The following is a 19,914-nucleotide window of genomic DNA, read 5'->3' as shown; positions in this document are numbered from 1 at the left end:
TATCTGACAAAGGACCTGTATAAAGGATATATAAAGAACTCTCAAAACTCAACAGCAAGAAAACCCAGTTGAAAAATGGGCACAAACTTTTGAACAGACATTCATCAAGAGGATAGACCAAAAGTAAATAAGCATATATAAAGATGCTTAACATCTTTAACCATTAAGGAAATGCAAATTAAAATCATTATGAGATAAACGACTACATAAAAAATACTGACAATACCAAGTACTGACAAAAATATGAAACAATTGGAACTCATACATTGCTGGGAGAAATGAAAAATGGTTCAACCGCTCTAGAAAATAATTTGGCAGATTCCTAAAAAGTTAAACATACACTTACCATATGACCCAGTAATCCAATATTTACTTCGCAGAAATGAAAACCTATGTTCACACAAAGCCCTGTGCAAGATTGTTTAAAGTAGCTCTACTCATAATTGCCAAAAACTGGAAATAACCCAAATGTCTTTCAACAGGAGAATGGATAAATACACTGGGGAACATTTATACCATGGACTACTATTCAGCAGTAACAAAGAAACAACTACTGACACACACAACTTTGATGAATCTCCAGGGAATTGTGCTGAGTGGAAACAAACAAACAAACACAAAAAAATCCCAAAAGGTCACATACCATACGATCCATTTCTATTACATTCTTGAAATGACAAAATTCCCAAAACGGAAAACAGATTTGTAGCTGCCAAGAGTTTAGGAATGGGTATGGTGGAGGAAGGGTAGTGGCTATGGCCGTAAGGGACAACTTGAGGGATCCTTGTGATGATGGGGCTTGACCATATCAGTGTCAACATCCTGACTTTGATATTGTACTATGGTTTTTGCAGGATGTTATCATTGGGGGAATCTAGGAAAAAAGTACACAGGATTTCTCTGTATTATTCTTTCAATTGCATGTAAATCAATCATCTCAGAAAGAAAAGGTTACATAATACATGATACCCCACTTATATGACATTCTTGAAAAGACAAAACTATAGTGACACAGAACAGACCTGCCACTTCCTGAGGTTACAGGTTGGGGAAGATATGACTATTAACAGAGTAGCATGAAGGAGTTTTTTGGGGTGATGAAACTATTATCTGTCCTATAGATTAGTTACACCAATCTAACAGAAAAATCAATTTCACTGTATGTTAATTTAAAAAATAAAAATGTTTAAAGTGAAAGAAAAAATACGGTGGGTTGCAGGTATCTGAAAAATTTTTGTCTCTTGGACAAAAGATAATTCAAAGTCCAACTAAGAAAACTGCTTCAGGAAAATCATTGGAAAGACAAGCAGGTTCCCTAAGAGATTTCATTCCCAAGTTACATTTTGATGTGATATCTCCAGCTCACTGAGGAAAGCTATAGGACATTATCTGCAGGAAAGCATTTGTCACCAGGCTGTGGATGAGGGCAACTGCACTATCCACATGAAGACCCAGCAAAGAAATACCTTTAAACACAATTCCAGGCAACCTTGACTTCCCATGAAGGCTGTGTGCTCTCTCCTGATGAGTAAGGTGAGCCAAGGTACTGCTTATGTTTCCTTTGGCTACCAGAAGGCTCAAAGAGGAACTGACAGCCCAACATCAATATCTGTTAATACCCTGAGTCCTGCACACCTCTACATTCTAACTTGGCCTTGATCTGTTGTCTCTTATTTTGTCTAATCCTAATCCTTATTTACAAATACTTTCCTATTTTATGGCAGGGATCTCCACGTATTTCGCTACATCCACAGTAAAACAGGAATGAAGAAACAGACAACATACTTACCTGGGGTTTGGCCATTTCCTGCTCTTCTTGGGAAAAAGCAGATATGTGCATGTAACGGCTGAGCTGGAACAAATGGAGAAGAGTAGAGCAGATGAGGAGACCCCATCAGACTTTCAGTGCCCAGAATTAGCTGCCTAGCAATCCCCTCACATCAGCTGGCCATCAGACTGCTCTCTGGAAGAGTCTGGGCAACCATGTGATTTTAACAATCTATGTATTATTCACTCTTCATGCGAACATTGAACACAAAAGGTTTTATATACACATATCTTAAATTGTGTACTGACCTATAAAGTGTATTTCTAGGTATTTTCCTTAAGGAAATAATTTATCATAATGTATCATAATTTCTCTGTTCGTACCCACGTCTCAGCATTGCTTTTAATAATGCCAAACTTAAACGATCCTCTATGACACATAAGGGATTAATAATGACAAAATATAAAAGATAAAATGCTACACAGCTGTTAAAAGCGTTATATGGAATTGTACAGTATCTATGCACTTTGTGGTACATATATCTCAACTAAACGTTTCTTAAAGGTGTACAAAAAAATCTTAAGCTGAATTACATTAAACTTTTATATGAAAACAAAGTAGGTTTTAAAACTGTGGGAATCCATTTTAAAGCTATATGTTAAATGTTTAAAAGTCATACCCCTATACACACCAAAAAGGTCTAAAAACGGACATTTAAATGTGTGGGGGAAGAATTAGCTCCTTTTGATTTTCTTTTCCTCTATTTCTGAATTAATCTATACTTCAAATGTTATTTATTAAATGCCAAAAAAACCACACTCTAAAACTATTGTCCCAATTACATTTTACCCCCATCTCCCTCAGACCCCGCACCTACCCCTCCTCCCAGGTCCCCAACTCTGGGCGAGGCCCGGGGTCAGGTGAGACCTCGCAGGTGCCTCTCCTTCCTTCTGCTCACCTCACCGGGGCCGCCTTGCCCAGGAGCCGGAAAGAGGCCTTCGGGTGCGGGGGTGCAGGTTCACTTCGGCCGGAGCATTCACACCAGGTCCCCACCTCGGAGCTTGGGCAAGGGGATAGAGCAGAGAGAGGAGCGGGGCGCGTCTAAAGAGGGGCCTGAGGGATGGGCATGAACCCTTAGGGGCAGGTCACTGTGCTGGAAAATGTGTAAAAGTCAAAGTTTAATAAGCCCCATTCAATCCTGCTTAGCCCCCATAACTTTGTTCACCAGCGAGCCCCTAGAACCTCGTCCACTGACCTCTCGGTCCCCCATCACTCAACCCCCAACTCCCTCTTTACTCATCCCGCAGAACTCCCCATCACTCGGCCCACGACCCCTAGCACTTGCCCCCTCAACCTCACTCTCTGGATAACAGATTTTCTGCTCGCTGCTCAGGAGACCGTTACAAAGCCCGGCCCCAACAAGCACTTCCGCTTCGGGACCGACTCTTTGGCACCGCAGCCTAAAGGGCTGCAGTGGTCGGTTCTGCGCACGCTCAGTGGCGCCTTTGAGACCCCGTCCGCCAATAGTCAACATGGGGCCGCAGCGCAGGCGCAGAGGGAAGGTAGTCTTGCCGGTGACGTCACTCCTCCAGGCTAGAGGGCCGCACTCACCGTGTCTTTTTGCTTCTGGGGCTGCGTCGCAGAGCGGGTGTTTACTTAGTTCTGCAGAGGCCGGTACTCCTAAGACTTCAGACACCAATTTTCTTACGGCAAGGCGGGGAGGGGAAGTGCCCGACTAAGGAAAAGATTCTAGCAGGCGGCAATTTCGCACTTTGAACTTTGAGGGCAGCAACAGGGTTGCAGGTGTAAAAGAACGGGACGGCGGGGTCTGTGGCTAAATTGCTCTGCGTGCACAAAGAGTTTACGTTGTAGCATTTGAAGGACGGTAGGTCGGTATGCAGACAAGCTGAAAAGTAAACGGCGATATGGGACACACACACCAGGGGTGAAGGGGTGTATTAAGTGGTGGCTAACAGGTTGCTTTTTCTGGATGAGTAGACAGTGTCAGTGTGTTGGGAGTGTAGGAGGTGTAGGCTGGGGCCAGGTGCTGTAGGGCCTCCTTGGCCAGGGAGCTCATATTTCATTCTGGACATATAGGAAACCATAAAAAAGATCCGATTTGTAAAGACCAGTCTGAAGCAATCTAACATTATATAGTAACGTTAAAAATACACATATATTGGGCTGGGTGAGGTGGCACGTGCCTGTAATCTCAGCACTTTGGGAGGCCGAGGTAGGCGGATCACCTGAGGTCAGGAGTTCAAGACCAGCCTGGCCAACATGGTGAAACCCCGTCTCTACTAAAAATACCAAAAATTAGCCGGGCTTGGTAGCGCGCCTGTGATCCTATCTACTCAGGAGGCTGAGGCAGGAGAATCACTTGAACTCGGGAAGAAGAGGTTGCAGTGAGCCATGATCACACCACAGCACTCCAGCCTGGGCAACACAGTGAGACTCCATCTCAAAAACAAAAAAACAACAACAAAAAGGAATGGAGCTTCCCAGCAGACAAGACAAAGAAAGAAAGTAAAAAAGGAACTCACATCTCTTGCTCCCTGACACAGCAGCACCTCCTGGGTATACAAGTTATCCACTCTCTCAATGCATTAGGAGGTAGAAAATAGAAAGGACTGGTCCTTTAGGGCTCATCACAGTGTCACCCCTTCTAGCACCTAAACGTCATCTCCAACCACCTTGTACACACACACCTGCACAAAGGAGGAAATCCTTTAGGGTTGGTGGGAGTTGGGGGGCAGAGGAGCCAGTGATACAGCCCCTCAGAAACTATCCCAGGGCCCACGGTGTGCATGCACAAGCTATGTGAGGCTAACTTTGCTGCTGCAGAGTAAGGACCCCCACTGTCTGTCCTGGGTAACCTCTACCATCAGTCCCTACAGGTATGACCTCCTCATACAGTAACCTAAGCAGCAGGTAGCTAGGTGAAGGAGAGTGAGAAGCTGACAGGTGGCTGGTCCCACCACAGAGTCTGCATGATATGACATTCCCATTGAAAGACAATGAGAGAAGCCCCCACGTGGCTGGCGAGTTATCATTACAATTGCTCTTAAGATACATTTTATCAAGACCACAAAAGCCTTGCCAATTGTGAGCAGTCATTTTGGACCAGAGGCAGCAGGTGAGGTTGACAGAGCAACAGCACAAAAGGAGCCAGGTCTCTGGTGACCTTGGAGCCACCACACTAGCCCTGGATTACCTGCCTCCAAAAGAGGAGTCTGCTTCCCTCCTCTTGAAGCCACTGGTGTTTGTGGTGGGATTGGTGCGTGCAGCCAAATCAAATCCTGTGCAATCCATCAGACTTTTCTGTGTTGGCCAATGTGAGTGTCAGCGAACAGGAGACACATGGGACTGGTGGGTGAGGAGCATGAATAATGGTGACTGAAGGGCAAACTGGGAGTAAATGAGAGCAAGGAGAGGCAAAGGGCAATGGAATGGAGGTGAATGAACACCAGAGTGGAGTGGATGTGGGCCAAAGTGAGGGAATGACTATGCATGCATCAATTATGAATGAATATGAGATTATGATGAGATTAAGTAAATGCTGGGAAATAAGGCACAGTCTCAGCGGAAAAAAAGTGAAAGTGGGAACAGACTCTGAATGGGGCAACTGAAGGGGGTGAATGTGAGTGGAGTTTATATGAGTACTAAGGATTAGAGTGTGAATGAATGGTGGTTTTATGAGGCACAAGATGAATGAAGAGAGGGGAATTTAGGGAGACAGTAGGAGTGAATGTGGGTAATGTGGGATGGAAAGGGAAGAATGGGGTGCGGGAAGGACAGAATAAAAGAGTGGAGATGGAGACATGGTAGAATGTGAAGCAGGCCGAGTTTGAGTGCGGGTGCTATGAGGGAGAAGGGTGACTAGAGATGACTGGGATTAGATGGGCGTAATACAGGGTAGTAGCCCAGGAACGTGGGTGTACAGGGATCCCAGTGGGAATCGGCAAATATGAATGAGCTGAAGAGCGCGCATGAATGGAGGTGATGTTGGGCAGAGTGAGAGGGAATGAAAGTGAAGAGCAGAGGATGGGTGAAGGTGGGTATTGCGAGGCAGAGAGTGGAACTCACCTTTACTTGGGTGAGTAAAGCAAGGAAACATGGGGAGCCCGATGTGAGCAAAAGTAACGAATTTGAGGCACAGTGTGACAGAATGTGGGTACTGGGAGGCAGAATATGAGCAAGAAGAGGGTGATAGGGGTTACAATGGGAATAGATTTAAATGAATGAGGCAGTGAGAGGCAGAGTGAGAGTAAATGGAGGCAATGAAGAGAAAACTGAGAAAGAACAGTGACCAAGCGTAGGCTAAGTATATGTGGGTAACTTCACCTAGTGTTTGGGAGTAATAGGGACAGAGCTCCAGGAAATGGGGGTGTTCCTGGGACAGCATCTGAGAGAATAGAGGTGAAGGAGGGGCAGAAAGGGAATGAATGGGGGAAATAATGAGGCCCCGGGTCAATGAAAGAAGCTGAAGGCTGGGCCACGTGCGAGTAAGCCAGAGTCATTTGATGCAGGGGTGGGAAATAGAGATAAATATAGGAAAGGAAATGAGTCTGAGCGAGAGTGAGTGGGGTGAAGAAGGAATATGACATGAGAGAATTTGGGTAATGCTAAGTAGACTGTGGGGAATTGTGATAATATGAGGCCCAGTATGGGTGAATATAAGTGGCTGAAAGGCAGTGTAAGTGAATGGAGGAACAAAAGGCAGAATGAGAATGAAGTTGAAAAAGCAGGCATAAGAATGTATATGTAATATGCCATTTGTAATATGAAACGTGGGGCACATTCCAGTAAATTAGGATGGAACAGCACTTTAAGTGCAGAGAGGTGAACCAAGGATGAGTGCTATGGTTTGAATATGTCCCTTCCAAAATTCAGATGTCAGAAACTTAATCCCCAATGCAACAGTGTTGGGAGGTAGGGCCTTTAATCCCCAATGCAACAGTGTTGGGAGGTGTTTAGGCTTCTGTGCTCTGTGTTCCAGAATCTACCACTTAGACCTTTGCTCATAGAGCCCAGAGTTCCAGAATGCCCCTAATTCCGAACACCGCAGGGTGAGTCTGGAGCAAGTCACCTGGGAGGGCTTACAGGTGCCATAATGCAGGCCTGGGGCACTGTGGTAGTGACCTTGGCCACACTGATGGTTGTCACTGTGGATGCCAAGATCTATGAACGCTGTGAGCTGGCGGCAAGACTGGAGAGAGCAGGGCTGAACGGCTACAAGGGCTACGGCATTGGAGACTGTGAGAATCCCAGTTGCCCCTGAGCCACCCACCACATTCAGACCCAGACCCCCCTTGTCCTTTATCACCTCTCCAGGCCAGGGCATGAGCCCTTGAGTCACTCCCTGACTGACTATGCTGAGTAGTTTAACTAACTCTAACACCACCACCATTATGGCCTTCACAACCATCACCTCCATCTCTGCCATCAACACTATCACTACAATCAATATCACTGCTGTTACCATCATGAATACCATCGCTACCACCATCACTGACGTCTCACCAGAATCACCAACATCACCACCACTAAACCAAGATCACCACCCTCACAAATGAGATGACAACCATCCCTGTCCTCCCCCCATCCTATCCTTCCCTATTCCCAGGCTCTATACCTACTCCTTGCCTCCCTTCTCCCTGCCCCAGGGCTGTGCATGGCTCATTATGAGAGTGGCTTTGACACCGCCTTCGTGGACCACAATCCTGATGGCAGCAGTGAATATGGCATTTTCCAACTGAATTCTGCCTGGTGGTGTGACAATGGCATTACACCCACCAAGAACCTCTGCCACATGGATTGTCATGGTAAGTCAGCACTGGGGACACACTGAAGCCCTGCTGGGCCCTACTCTCCCACACTTGGAGGGCAAGGTTGTTTAAACCATAATCTCCTGAAACAAGAGAAAAGTGATGGGAAAAGGAGAAAAGTTGCCTGAGCAACTTTTGGTTGTTTAGGACAGAAGAGCTCAGAGCTCAGAGCTCCCAATCCTCACCCAGAAAGGACACTGCAGTTTTCTTAGACTCAGGAAACAGGAATCTTACCTCCATGTGGAATAGAGATAGAGACTGTCCTGATTTGGGGATGAAGTTACCCAGGCCCCGAGGAAAGAAGCAAATGTCTGATTCTAGAAACAGAAACAGATAACCTCCATGCAGAAATGACAGAACTTTCCAGATAAGACTGGTGTTGTTGAGGACAAAATAGAATAGCAGTTAAAGTTGTTCAGTGTTGGCCAAAATGGTGGTTGAGGTTGTCCAAGACAGGAAAAAATGGAGACTGAGGTTATTTGGGGCCAGCCCAAATGGAAATTGAGGTTGTCCAGGACCAGATAGTATGGGGGTTGGGATTATTCATAACTAGCCAACATGATCATCCAGATAATCCAGGATCAGTCAACATGAGTTAAGGTTGTACAGAACCAGCTAACATGGTGATTAAGATCATTTATAACCAACTGACAAGAGAATCAAGGTCATCCAGAATCAGCCAACATAGTGGTTGAGGTTCTTCAGGCCCCAAAGACCCCAAAACCCCTGGGCCCTCCATTCACTGTTACCCTATCCCCAATGCACTAGATCAGCATGTCCCTCTCTTCCCCCTCAGACCTGCTCAATCGCCATATTCTGGATGACATCATGTGTGCCAAGCAGATTGTGTCCTCACAGAATGGGCTGTCTGCCTGGTAAGTTCATGGGGATGACCCGGACTGTGGGCAGCCAGGGATAGTGTCACTGCCACCCCATCAACCTGTCCACTTCATGCTCTCTCTTTTCCTTCATTTCCCAGGACTTCTTGGAGGCGGCACTGTTCTGGCCATGATTTATCTGAATGGCTCAAGGGGTGTGATATGAACGTGAAAATTGATCCGAAAATTCATCCATGACTCAGATTCGAAGAGACAGATTTTATTTTCCTTTCATTTCTTTCTCTTGTGCATTTAATAAAGGATGGTATTGATAAACAATGCAAAAAATGCTGTGATGTCTGACTCTCTTCATTTATTCAATGCCCGGAAGTACCCTTCCGTCACAGTATTCTGTCACTTCCTCCATATATTCAAAGCTCTAATTAAGAAATACCAGACCACTCAGGGTGGGGAAGGAAGGGAGGATAGTGTTGTGAATCAAGAGCATGTGTTCTCCTGGGTTCAAAAACCATCTCTACCACCTACTAGCCTTGGAAGAGGTACTTAATTTCTCTGTGCCTCAGTTTCCTCATCTGTTAAATAAGGATGATAATAATAGTAACTACTTGATGGGGTTATTGGGAGGATTAAATGAATTAATATTTGTAAAACGCATAAAGTGCTTGGTACATAAGACAGTTATAGGTTTGGAGATGGAGTGGGATGGGAGAGATGAAAATTGGCTTCCCTTAAAAAGAATCAGTCTCAGCAGGGTGCGGTGGCTCACGCCTGTAATCCCAGTACTTTGGGAGGCCAAGCCAGGCAGATCATGAGGTCAGGAGTTCGAGACCAGCCTGGCAAATATGGTGAAACCCCATCTCTACTAAAAATACAAAAAAAATTTAGCCGGGTGTGGTGACACGGACCTGTAGTCCCAGCTACTCAGGAGGCTGAGGCAGAAGAATTGCTTGAACCCAGGAGGTGGAGGTTGCAGTGAGCCGAGATCGTGCCACTGCACTCCAACCAGGGTAACAGAGCGAGACTCTGTCTCAAAAAAAAAATAAATAAATAAAATAAAATAAAAAAAATTCACTCTCAGTTCAGGTCACTACAGGGTCTTTATTTAAGGCAGATACAATCTCTTCAGGGGAGAATGAATCCAAAAGGATTGTGCTTACACAGGAAGCTCAGTGGGAATTAGGAGTTAAAGGTATATTTTCCCGCATCCTCCCACACAACACCATTTTTCCAGCCCCCCAGGCCCTCTTTCATGATCAAAGCCTGAAGTTTCAAATGACAGAGCGGGAATGTAGGCAAAACATTCAATGGACATGCATGGTAATAATTTCTTCTTACAGAATGCCTGAGTTTCACTTTGTGTCTTGAGCAGAGAATTTAGGAATTTCAATTTGCCATTCTTTGCAACGGCCAGCACCTTTGGAAGCAGCCACTCCCATAAGGAAGCAGTCCCTCATGTTCTTTGTACTCTTTGGTTGGGGTGGATACTCAAGTACCTGAGGCTTTGAAGTGTTCACTTCAACCAAGATAATCACGGATGATCATGAAAACAGCTAGCTGTCACTGCATGCCAAGGAATGCCAGAGCCCCCTTCCTTAATGCCAACTGGATTTCCCCTGCTTTGTGCCCCAACGAGCTTAGGTAATCAAATCTCACATCTCCCTGTGGGTCCATAAAGGGTGCCAACGCTTTGGATACTGATTTCTTGTTTTTTTCTTCTTTTCTTTCTTTTTCTTTTCTTTCTTTTTTTCTTTTTCTTTTTTCTTTTTTTTTGAAATGGAATCTTGCTCTGTTACCCAGGCTGGAGTGCAGTGGCTCATTGCAATCTCCACCTCCCGGGTTTAAGCGATTCTCCTGCCTCAGCTTCCTGAGTAGCTGGGATTACAGGCACCCACTACCACACCCAGGTAATTTTTGTATTTTTAGTAGAGACAGGGTTTCACCATGTTGACCAGGCTGGTCTTGAACTTCTGACCTCAGGTGATCCACCCGCCTCAGCCTCTCAAAGTGCTGGGATTACAGGTGTGAGCCACCGCACACGGCCTAAAATATATTTTTAATTGCTGTTCTTTAGTGGCTATCTTTAAATCTGTAGCTACCTATCATTTGATAAACCCTTTTGTTCTTGTATCGCACTTATTCTCCATTATGACAAAACAGCGATTCTTAATAATAGTAGATTTTATTAATTTTTCTGTGAGAGTTTGGTATTAAATCTGGAGACATTTTTCCTGAGTATCATTTCCAAGGACTATGCTTATGTAATTAATTAAATTGGGTTTCCCTTAATACCCGCGGCTAGATTTATGGTGAGGTTTGGCTTCCAACTGACAGCCCTCATATCTTCAAGGCCTCAAGATGTGCCTCTCTAGCTGGTCATCAGCTTGCCAGGCTTCTAGAAAGAATAATAATAAATCCATACTCTAGCCTATGAATACAACTTTGTCAGAAGCAGGTCTCTGGTGGGACTGACTTTTCTTTCAAGCCTATGTACCAGTCAGAAAGAAATTCCAAGTACATTTCTTTCCTACACTCTGAGCTTGAGAAAAAACAAACAAACAAACAAAACCCAAGTTGCTATAAAAGAAATTGGAATGGGAAAGCGATGATAAATATAAGCGAATTTTATTATTTAAGAAAAATACTTTAAAACTGGGGAGAGGCTAGGCACAGTGGCTCATGCCTCTAAGCACTTTGGGAGGCCAAGGCGGGTGAATCACTTGAAGTCAGGAGTTCGAGACCAGCCTGGCCAACATGACAAAAACCCGTCTCTACTAATAACACAAACACACACACACGTGCGCACGCGCGCACACACACACACACACAAATAGTCATGTGTGGTGGCATGCACCTGTAATTCCAGGTACACAGGAGGCTGAGGCATGAGAATCACTTTAACCCAAGAGGCGGAGGTTGCAGTGATCTGAGATTATGCCACTACACTCCAGCCTGGGTGACAGAGTGAAATTGTGCTTCAAAATTACATAAATAAATAAAACTAAAATAAAGGAGAGAAGGCAAAAATAGGTTTAGGGAGCCATGAGCAGGAGAAAGGGAGATTAGAAGTGTACCATATCCAGGATTTGTGGGGAGAAGGACTCAAACAGAACGCAAAGAGCCTTTTAGGAAAGCTGGAAGCAATTGAGGTGAACAAGAGAATAAGCAGAAGGACGAGGCCAGATTGTGGTGAGGCTAGCTCTTCACCATCTCACTCCAACATTACTGTGAGACAATAGCTCACAAAACTAACAATTTGCAGTTAGCAATATCCTTTAAGAAGATATTTCTGAGCTTTCAAAGATGTCCAGCCCTCACTGACCCACTGCAGTATCCTTCTCATCACTTCCCTTCTTTCTTTCTTTTCTCTCTTTCTTTCTTTCTCTCTCTCTCTCTCTCTCTCTTTCTTTCTTCTTTCTTTCTTTCTTTCTTTCTTTCTTTCTTTCTTTCTTTCTTTCTTTCTTTCTTTCTTTCTTTCTTTCTTTCTCTCTCTCTCTCTCTCTCTTTTTCTTTCTTTCTTTCTGACAAAGTTTCATTCTGTCACTTAGGCTGGAGTGCAGAGGTGCGATCTCAGCTCACTGCAACCTCCGCCTCCTGGGTTCAAGCGATTCTTGTGCCTCACCCTCCCAGGAAGCTGGGACTACAGGTGTGGCCACCACACCCAGCTAATTTTTGCATTTTTAGTAGAGAAGGGGTTTCACCATGTTGGCCTAGCTGGTCTCAAACTCCTGACCTCAAGTGATTCGCCTGCCTCAGCTTTCCGAAGTGCTAGGATTATAGGCGTGAGCCACTGTGCCTGGCCTGCTCATTTCTTTCTTATCTGTACAACTCAAACTTGGGACTTCTCTGTCTGTGATCCAAAGTCCTCCCTCCTCCAAAGAGGCAATCACATCTGGTTTGGTCACAGGATACCCTGTAACAGAAAATGATACAAGACTTGGGCACGTCTGTGTGGGCTTTGGGATCTCAAAAAGTTAGAAAGGTACATATTCACGAGGGTAAATTTCACATGGGAGATGAAAATAGAAACACATTGTTCAGTCTAGGTGGGATTAAGAATCTTTAATCCCTAGAACCTGAGGTCAAAATATTGAAGCACTTCAGAGATGGAAAGTTATTCTACTAGATATACCATGAATTACTCAGGGAAGCCATCCTCACCCACAGAGACCAGATGGCTAAAGTTCCATAGTATCACATCTCTATATCTCTCTATAGTTCTCTAGCATCACAGGGTCCTCTGAGGAGGACCAGTCAATTCCACTGCTCCTGGGTGAAATCCACAGCCACATCATCAAATGACATGATCCCTGTAATTGAATGCTTCTATTCAATAGGTTGGATAAAAATCAAAATGATAATACTTTCAAAAATAAAGAACATATTCTTCAGAGAGAATATTTCATTTCAAAAAGGACTTTTTCATTTGAAATGAAATATTTCATTTCAACAATGGCTTTGCTGAGATATTTGCAATACCTATCTATAGCAAAGGACTTTTATACTATAGAAACTATAAAGAACTCCTACAAACAATAAGATAAATATAGATAGATAATCCAATAGAAAAACCAGAAAAAAAGATTTAACAGGTAATTCACAAAAGAGAATATCCAAATGGCCAATACATATATAAAAAGGTGCTCACCATCACTAGTCATCAGAGAAAGGCAAACTTAAACCACAATGAGATACCACTATATGCCAACAGAAAGCTAAAATTAGGACCAACAATCTTCAGCTTTCCTGAAAGGCTTTTTGAATTCTTTTTCTTTCTTTCTTTCTTTCTCTCTCTCTCTTTCTTTCTTTTTTTTTTTTTTTTTTTTGACGGAGTTTTGCTCCCATCATGCAGGCTAGAGTACAGTGGCATGATCTCGGCTCACTGCAACCTCCGCCTTCTGGTTTCAAGCGATTCTCCTGCCTCAGCCTCCAAAGTAGCTGGGATTACAGGCACCTGACACCATGCCTGGCTAATTTTTGTATTTTTAGTAGAGACGGTGTTTCACCATGTTGGTCAGGCTGGTCTCAAACTCCTGACCTCGTGATCTGCCCGCTTCGGCCTCCCCAAGTACTGGGATTACAGGCATGAGCCACCCCACCAGGCCCGGCTATCTGCATTCTACTTGAGTCTTTCTCCCCCTAAATCCTGGATCTGTTCAACCCTTCCAATTTCCCTCCAAATGTTGGCTGGATGTAGAGCAACTGAAGCTCTCATACATTGTCGGTGGAAGTAAATAGGCACTTAACAGATTGGTAGAATCTAATAAAGCTGAACATCTAAATTAACATCTAAGTTAGTTTATCTAACTTATCTGCAAGAGGTAGATGATGCACCTAACCTAGGATTCAGCAACTCCACTCTTAGGTATATATCCAGTGGAAATGCACACGTATGTTCACCAAGGCATGCACAAGAATACTCACAGAAGCATTATTTGTAATAGCTAAAATGGAATATCCACCAGCAGGGGAATGGATTAACAATTGTGATATGTTTATACAAAAGGAATAGTGAATAGTATGGAAAAAGAACAAACTACTGACAGATAAAGTAACAAGGATGGATCTCAAAAACATTGTGGTAAGTAAAAGAAGCCAGATCCAAAAGAACAATAATGTATGATTCCATTTATATGACATTCAAGAACTGGGAAAAATAATCTATGGTGGTAGAAATCAGAAAGTCGTTAGTGAATCAAGAGATAGTGATTGGAAGTGGCATGATGAAGGCTTCTGGGTGGCTTGTCATTTCCTGCTTTTTGATCCAAGTATGGGTTACAAAGGTGTTTTCACTTGGCAGAAGTTCATTAAACTGTATACTTTATACGCTTTTTTCTGTATGTTCTGCTTCAATAAAAGGTCTGACCCAAAACATTTTCATTTAAGTTAGTTTTCCCTAAAAGGTTTTAAAAAACAGTAAGAGGGTCGGGCACAGTGACTCACACCTGTAATCCCAGCACTTTGGGAGGCTGAGGCAGGTGGATCACATGAGGCCAGGAGTTCGAAACCAGACTGGCCAACATGGTGAAAACCTGTCTCTACTAAAATTAGCAGGGCATGATGGCACGTGCCTATAATCCCAGCTACTCAGGAGTCTGAGGCAGGAGAATGGCTTGAACCCGGAGGCAAAGGTTGCAGTGAGCCAAGATTGCGCCACTGCACTCCAGCCTGGGCAACAGAATGAGACTCTGCCTGAAAAAAAAAAAAAGAAAAAAAAAAGAAAAGAAAAGAAAAGAAAAGAAAAGAAAAAGGCCGGGCATGGTGGCTCATGCTTATAATCTCAGCACTTCGGGAGGCCAAGGGAGGTGGATCACCCGAGGTCAGAAGTTCGAGACCAGCTTGGCCAATGTGGTGAAACCCCATCTCTACTAAAAATCCAAAAAATATTAGCTGGGTGTGGTGGCGCATGCCTGTAATCCCAGCTACTTCGTAGGCTGAGGCAGGAGAATCACTTGAACCTGGGAGGGGGAGGTTGTAGTGAGCTGAGATCGCGCCATTGCACTCCAGCCTGAGCAACAAGAGCTATCCGTCTCAAAAAAAAAAAAAAAAAAGTAAGAGAAAGATTTAAAACTCCCACAGAAAAAAAAGTAGCATTTGTGAATGATTCACAAAAGAAATATAAAAGGAAAAAAATATGAAAAGATACTCAACTTCATTGACAAACACACACAAAAGAAATGAGATATTTTCAACTATCAAATGGCAAGGATTAAAACCATGACAAAAAGATTAGAAAGGGTATTTTCATTCATTATTAGTGGGGGGTGTCAACTTGAACTAACTTTTCAAAAGGCAATTTGGCAATGTCTATGAAAGTTCAAAACGTGCCCACCTTTTGAACCAGACATTCTAGAAATGCTCACCACTGTGTACAAAGATAGATGACAAGATAAAAAAATAACAGATACTGCTGAGGTTGTAGAGAAAAGGGAATGCTTATACACTGTTGGTGGGAATGTAAATTAACTCAACCACTGTGAAAAGCAGCGTGGCAATTCTTCAAAGAGCTAAAGAGAGAATTACCATTCAACCCAGCAATCTCATTACTGGGTATATAGCCAAAGGAATATAAATTGTTCTACCACAAAGACGCATGCATGCATATGTTCATTGCAGCACTATTCACAATAGCAAAGACATGGAATCAGCCTAAATGCCCATCGATGGTAGACTGGACAAAGAAAACGTGGTGCTTATACACTGTGGAATACTATGCAGCCATCAAAAAGAATGAGATCAGGCCAGGCGCACTGGCTCATGCCTGTAATCCCAGCACTTTAAGAGGCCAAGGTGGGAGGATCATGTGAGCCCAGGAGTTCAAGATCAGCCTGGACGACATAGCAAGACCTCATCTCTAGACTTCGTCTCTACAAAAAATAATAATAACAATTTTGAAAAGAACAAGATCATGTCCTTTGCAGCAACATGAATAGAGCTGGAGGCCATTATCCTTGACAAACTAACACAGGAACAGAAAACTAAATAATGGCATGTTCTCACTTACAAGTGGGAGCTAAATGATGAGAACTGATGGACACAAAGAGGGGAACAACAGACACTGGGGCCTACTTGAAGGTGGAGGGTGGGAGGAGGGAGAGGATTAAAAAAATAACCATTGGGTTTAGTACCTTGGCAATGAAATAACCTGTACAACAAATCCCCGTGACATGAGTTTACCTATATAACAAACTCGCACATGTACTCCTGAAGCTAAAATAAAAGTTAAAGAAAAACACAAGAGAGATCACTGCCACACTGTAGCAGAAATTACATAGAAGTCCTTCAATATGGGGCTGATTAATAAATCATGATACATGCATACAAGAAAAAAAAAGCATCTCTTAAAAATATCACTATGTCCTGATACTGAAATACCTTCCATCAACAAGTGTTCGTTAAGTCAGGGCTATTCCAGCTCTAAGTTCCAGTGAGCAGCTGTGCAAGCCCATGCCATCTGCTTATCCACTCTGGTACTCAGCTTCCTTATCTGTAAGAGGTAGATAACAATGGTACCTACTTCCTAAGGTCATTATGAGAACTAAAAGTGATCATGCATATATAATGCTTAGTAAGGTGTCAGGTGCAGCGTGAGTTCACTACATGTCGGCTCCTGTTGTGTCACTTCTATTATCATTATCATTTGTATTATCATTATCATTACTACTGTGAACATCATTAATATTATTCTGGAAAGGGCAAATGCAATGACAAAACAGTTCTACCTAATGAGCAGATTTTAGCAAAAGGAAGACATTTATATCCATATATATTTATATGTGTATGTAAATACAAAGAGAAACAACAAGGGGGAGAGAGAGGTGTATAGGTGGAAATGAACCAAATTCATCAGAAATTGATTATTTGGAATGAGTGATGATACGGGATTATAAGTGAATTTCCCCTTTTAGATTGCATATTCCTCAAGAGTTTGGATTTTTGGTGTGCCACTTCTAAATCACTTCTGTAGCAAGAGAAAAAAATGACAAAATAATATAGACTTTCTTAAAAAGGGCAGAAGGGAAAGTACTGAACATGCTTAGGGACATCATGAATTCTGAGGCTAAAAAGGAAAAGGGCAGACCTTCGGGTTGCTCAGGCTGTACTGAAACCCCAGATGTGGAAAAACTACACATAGATTAGAAAAGAATTTGAAGGGCATAGGGTTTACTGATTCTTTCTGATGATCAAGGTTTTATCCATATATTGAGCCAGAACATAAGAGCTATTTATGCAGACATGACTTTGATTTCCTGAAGAGTCACATCTTTTTAGTTCTGCTTTAGCAGGACACCTTTGGTTGACATGAAGACATATTTTAAGTCACAGCAGAGCAATCCTATCCCTGTATTTATCACAAGATTGCTGATAAGGGACTTGGCTGATGTATCAGAGAACTGTCTTATCAAGGAAATCTTTGCTTCTGAGGAAGTGGCTTACTTTCTCTGTATGGGTGAGATAAAGAAAGCAAATGAGCTTTTTCTCCCTCTACGTTGTGGCTTCTATGAAGCTCAGAAAAATAACTGTAGCTCAACATAATTATGTAGAATCCTATGATATATATATATATAGACACTTCAGCCTGGCCCTGGTTTTGCTCTACTTCCGTATTCCTTTTTATGTGTTTATATGTATCCATTTTATGGTATTAATAATAATATAATAATATTAAACTCATGTATGTGCTAGGCATTGTTGTAAACACTTACATTGACTCAATTGATATACACAACAACCATACAAGGCAGGTATTACTATTATTATCATTAACATCATCATCCCCATTTTACAGTTAGGGAAACTAAGGCACAAAGAGGTTAAATGACGACTCTGCCCGCAGACCACCAGCCCTCTCACTTCCGTTCTATGTGAACTCTGCCCTGCCTCATACCCTGCTCTGATGTTAAGATCTGAATTCCTATTCGGGCAAGGTCCCCTTGTGTTTCCAAAATCAGTCACAACTTCCTCTGACAGCCACCTTTTTCCGACCTTTACCCTGCATTAGGTACTGCCAGTCACTATACTTGCTCATGTGCAGTACCGTTCCCAAAGCCATTGGCACTAGCAGCCAAAGTTGTTTTGTGGTTTTCTTTAAGGATTAAATTTATAAAAATTGTACATATTTGTGGGGTGCAGAGTGGTTATTTCAATACACGCATACAATGTGTAATGATCAAATCAGGGTAATTAGCATGTGCATCACCTCAAATATTTATCATTTCTTTGCGTTGGGAATATTCAAAATCTTCTCTTCTAGGTATTTTAAAATGTACAATAAATTATTGCTAACTATAGTTATCGAACAGTGCTATAGAACACCAAAACTTTTTTGTTCCTTAACTGCAATGATTGTACGTCTTTGGCTGGTAAGAAAAATGGCCGTGCCAGTAAACCAGCTTGTCAAGGGAGCAGGCATCTTTAGAGCCCTTACCTTTCCGTACAGGAGAGTAATATGCCTCTTAAGGTTTGGAAAAGACAGAACTCCGAGAGGACTTTGAAGACTTGGCGATAAAAGGGGGGCCCTTTGTGCAAAGTTAGTGACGGGCAAATTGTGGGCGTGTATGGGGAGGTTAAAAGAGAACGGGTGTGTAAAAATACAGAGTTCAGGACCACAGACCCCTCCGCTGGGAGATACCACTGAGGAGATGGGGGAGGCCTGAAATGGTACGGACCTCCCTGGTACCTATCGCCGGGGAGAAAGGATGCAGAGTCGGTGAAAATACATTCCTCCCTCCACAGGTCAGTATCACTGGGCAGACAGGGAGAACGTGTGGAGCTGGTAGTTCTTTCAAGAAAATAACAGTAGGGAGATAAATACCATTAACCTAGCGGTGGCGAAGGCTCAGGTTGGTACAGTCCGTTGTGGAAGATACCACTGGTGCAAATAGGGAGGTGTGGTACAATCTGTCCTCGGAGAAAGAAACGTGAAGAAAGTGACATTGGTAAACATAGGCGCAGGGAGAGTTGGAGACAGAAGCCTAGGGATAAAGGGGCCCGGGTGAGGTGGAATCTTAGTCGGAGACTAGGTGAGAAGACAGATCTGATTGTGACCCCGCCAGGCCTACATTCCATCCTCCTCCGGGTAACCTGTTGCAGAGAGATTTGAGAGGGCGGAGATTCCAGAGTCCCAGTCCTATGGGGCCTCCCTGAGGCCTAGGGGAATAACCGGGAGACAGACAGTGATCAGGTTCCGGACCTCAAACACTCTGCCCTATTAATCACATTCTACCAATTGATCACCTGAAAGAAAATGTACAGGTGAGCCCTTTCAGGCTATTGCAATAGGGAAAACTTTCCTTAATGAGGAACATCCCAAAGACAAGGAAGGAGACCTCGGGTTGTATAGAGGCAGGTAAGCAAAGGAGTCCATCCTTGAGTCATCAGGACAGATAGAAATAGGTCTTATCTCAGAATATGCAGATACGTTAGGGACTACTATAGACTGAATTGCGCCCCTCCCCCACCCCCCAAATTCGTATGTTGAAGCCCAAACTCTCAATGTGATGGTATTTGAGGATGGGGCCTTTGGGAGGTAATTAAGGCTATATGAGGTCATGAGGGTGGGGCCTTGGTGTAATGGGATTAGTGCTCTTTTAAAAACAGACGTCCAAGAATTTGCTCACTCTCTCTCCATTTGCACAAAAAAGAGGTGATGTGAGAACAGAGTAAGAAGGCAGTTGTCTGCAAGCCTTATGGCTTTCTTTTTAGAGAACCCTCACCAGGAACCAAATCAGCTGGCTTCTTCATCTTGGACTTCTCCCAGCCTCCAGCACTATGCCAAATAAACTTCTGGTTTAACCCATCCAGTCTGTGGCATTTTATTATGGTAGCCCGAGCAGGTAATCCAGAGACTTTTAAAGTTAGCCCTTTGCTGGAACCCCAAAGGGAGCTGGGAGCTGGGAGAATTTTGTAACCATGACTGCTTTCCAGGAGCACAGGACCCATTCAGATATAAAGTAACACCGTCACTCCCCTTCCAGCTCAC

The 19,914-nt window shown here is 43.4% G+C and overlaps 2 protein-coding genes across 3 annotated transcripts in view; one reads left to right on the top strand and one right to left on the bottom strand.

Annotated features, from left to right (window-relative positions):
- ZNF182 (zinc finger protein 182) overlaps positions 1-2,765 on the bottom strand; it is a 31,045-nt gene extending 28,280 nt beyond the window's left edge. The window contains exons 1-2 of the mRNA XM_007991555.3: positions 2,727-2,765; positions 1,790-1,852 (exon numbers count right to left, since the gene is read on the bottom strand). Of these exons, the coding sequence (XP_007989746.3) occupies positions 1,790-1,840 (51 nt within the window). The 5' untranslated portion in view covers positions 1,841-1,852; positions 2,727-2,765. The remainder of the gene's footprint in view (positions 1-1,789; positions 1,853-2,726) is intronic.
- A 636-nt stretch (positions 2,766-3,401) lies between these two features.
- SPACA5 (sperm acrosome associated 5) lies at positions 3,402-19,733 on the top strand. 2 transcript variants are annotated; one of them, XR_012092033.1, is made up of 5 exons: positions 3,402-7,026; positions 7,435-7,593; positions 8,393-8,471; positions 8,576-19,187; positions 19,638-19,733. XR_012092033.1 is itself a non-coding variant. In XM_007991551.3 (4 exons), the coding sequence occupies exons 1-4, from the start codon at positions 6,882-6,884 to the stop codon at positions 8,670-8,672; spliced, it is 480 nt and encodes a 159-aa protein (XP_007989742.1). In that variant the 5' UTR covers positions 3,402-6,881; the 3' UTR covers positions 8,673-19,733. The 2 variants fall into 2 exon arrangements, 1 of the variants encoding a protein (XP_007989742.1); XM_007991551.3 differs by having other exon boundaries at positions 8,576-19,733.
- Positions 19,734-19,914: the final 181 nt, after the last annotated feature.

The sequence above is a fragment of the Chlorocebus sabaeus genome, chromosome X, assembly GCF_047675955.1.
Source record: "Chlorocebus sabaeus isolate Y175 chromosome X, mChlSab1.0.hap1, whole genome shotgun sequence".
Classification (NCBI taxonomy): domain Eukaryota; kingdom Metazoa; phylum Chordata; class Mammalia; order Primates; family Cercopithecidae; genus Chlorocebus; species Chlorocebus sabaeus.
The sequence above is the reverse complement of the archived record's forward strand: the minus strand, read 5'-3'. Positions and strand labels throughout refer to the sequence as shown.

What these genes read in the sequence shown, in the direction of transcription:
- SPACA5 (XM_007991551.3), top strand. Translation starts at nt 6,882, where the DNA reads ATGCAGGCCTGGGGCACTGTGGTAGTGACCTTGGCCACACTGATGGTT. An exon ending in GGGCTACGGCATTGGAGACT is followed by an intron (nt 7,027 to 7,434) that starts GTGAGAATCCCA and finishes TCCCTGCCCCAG; the next exon opens with GGCTGTGCATGGCTCATTAT. An exon ending in CAGAATGGGCTGTCTGCCTG is followed by an intron (nt 8,472 to 8,575) that starts GTAAGTTCATGG and finishes TTCATTTCCCAG; the next exon opens with GACTTCTTGGAGGCGGCACT.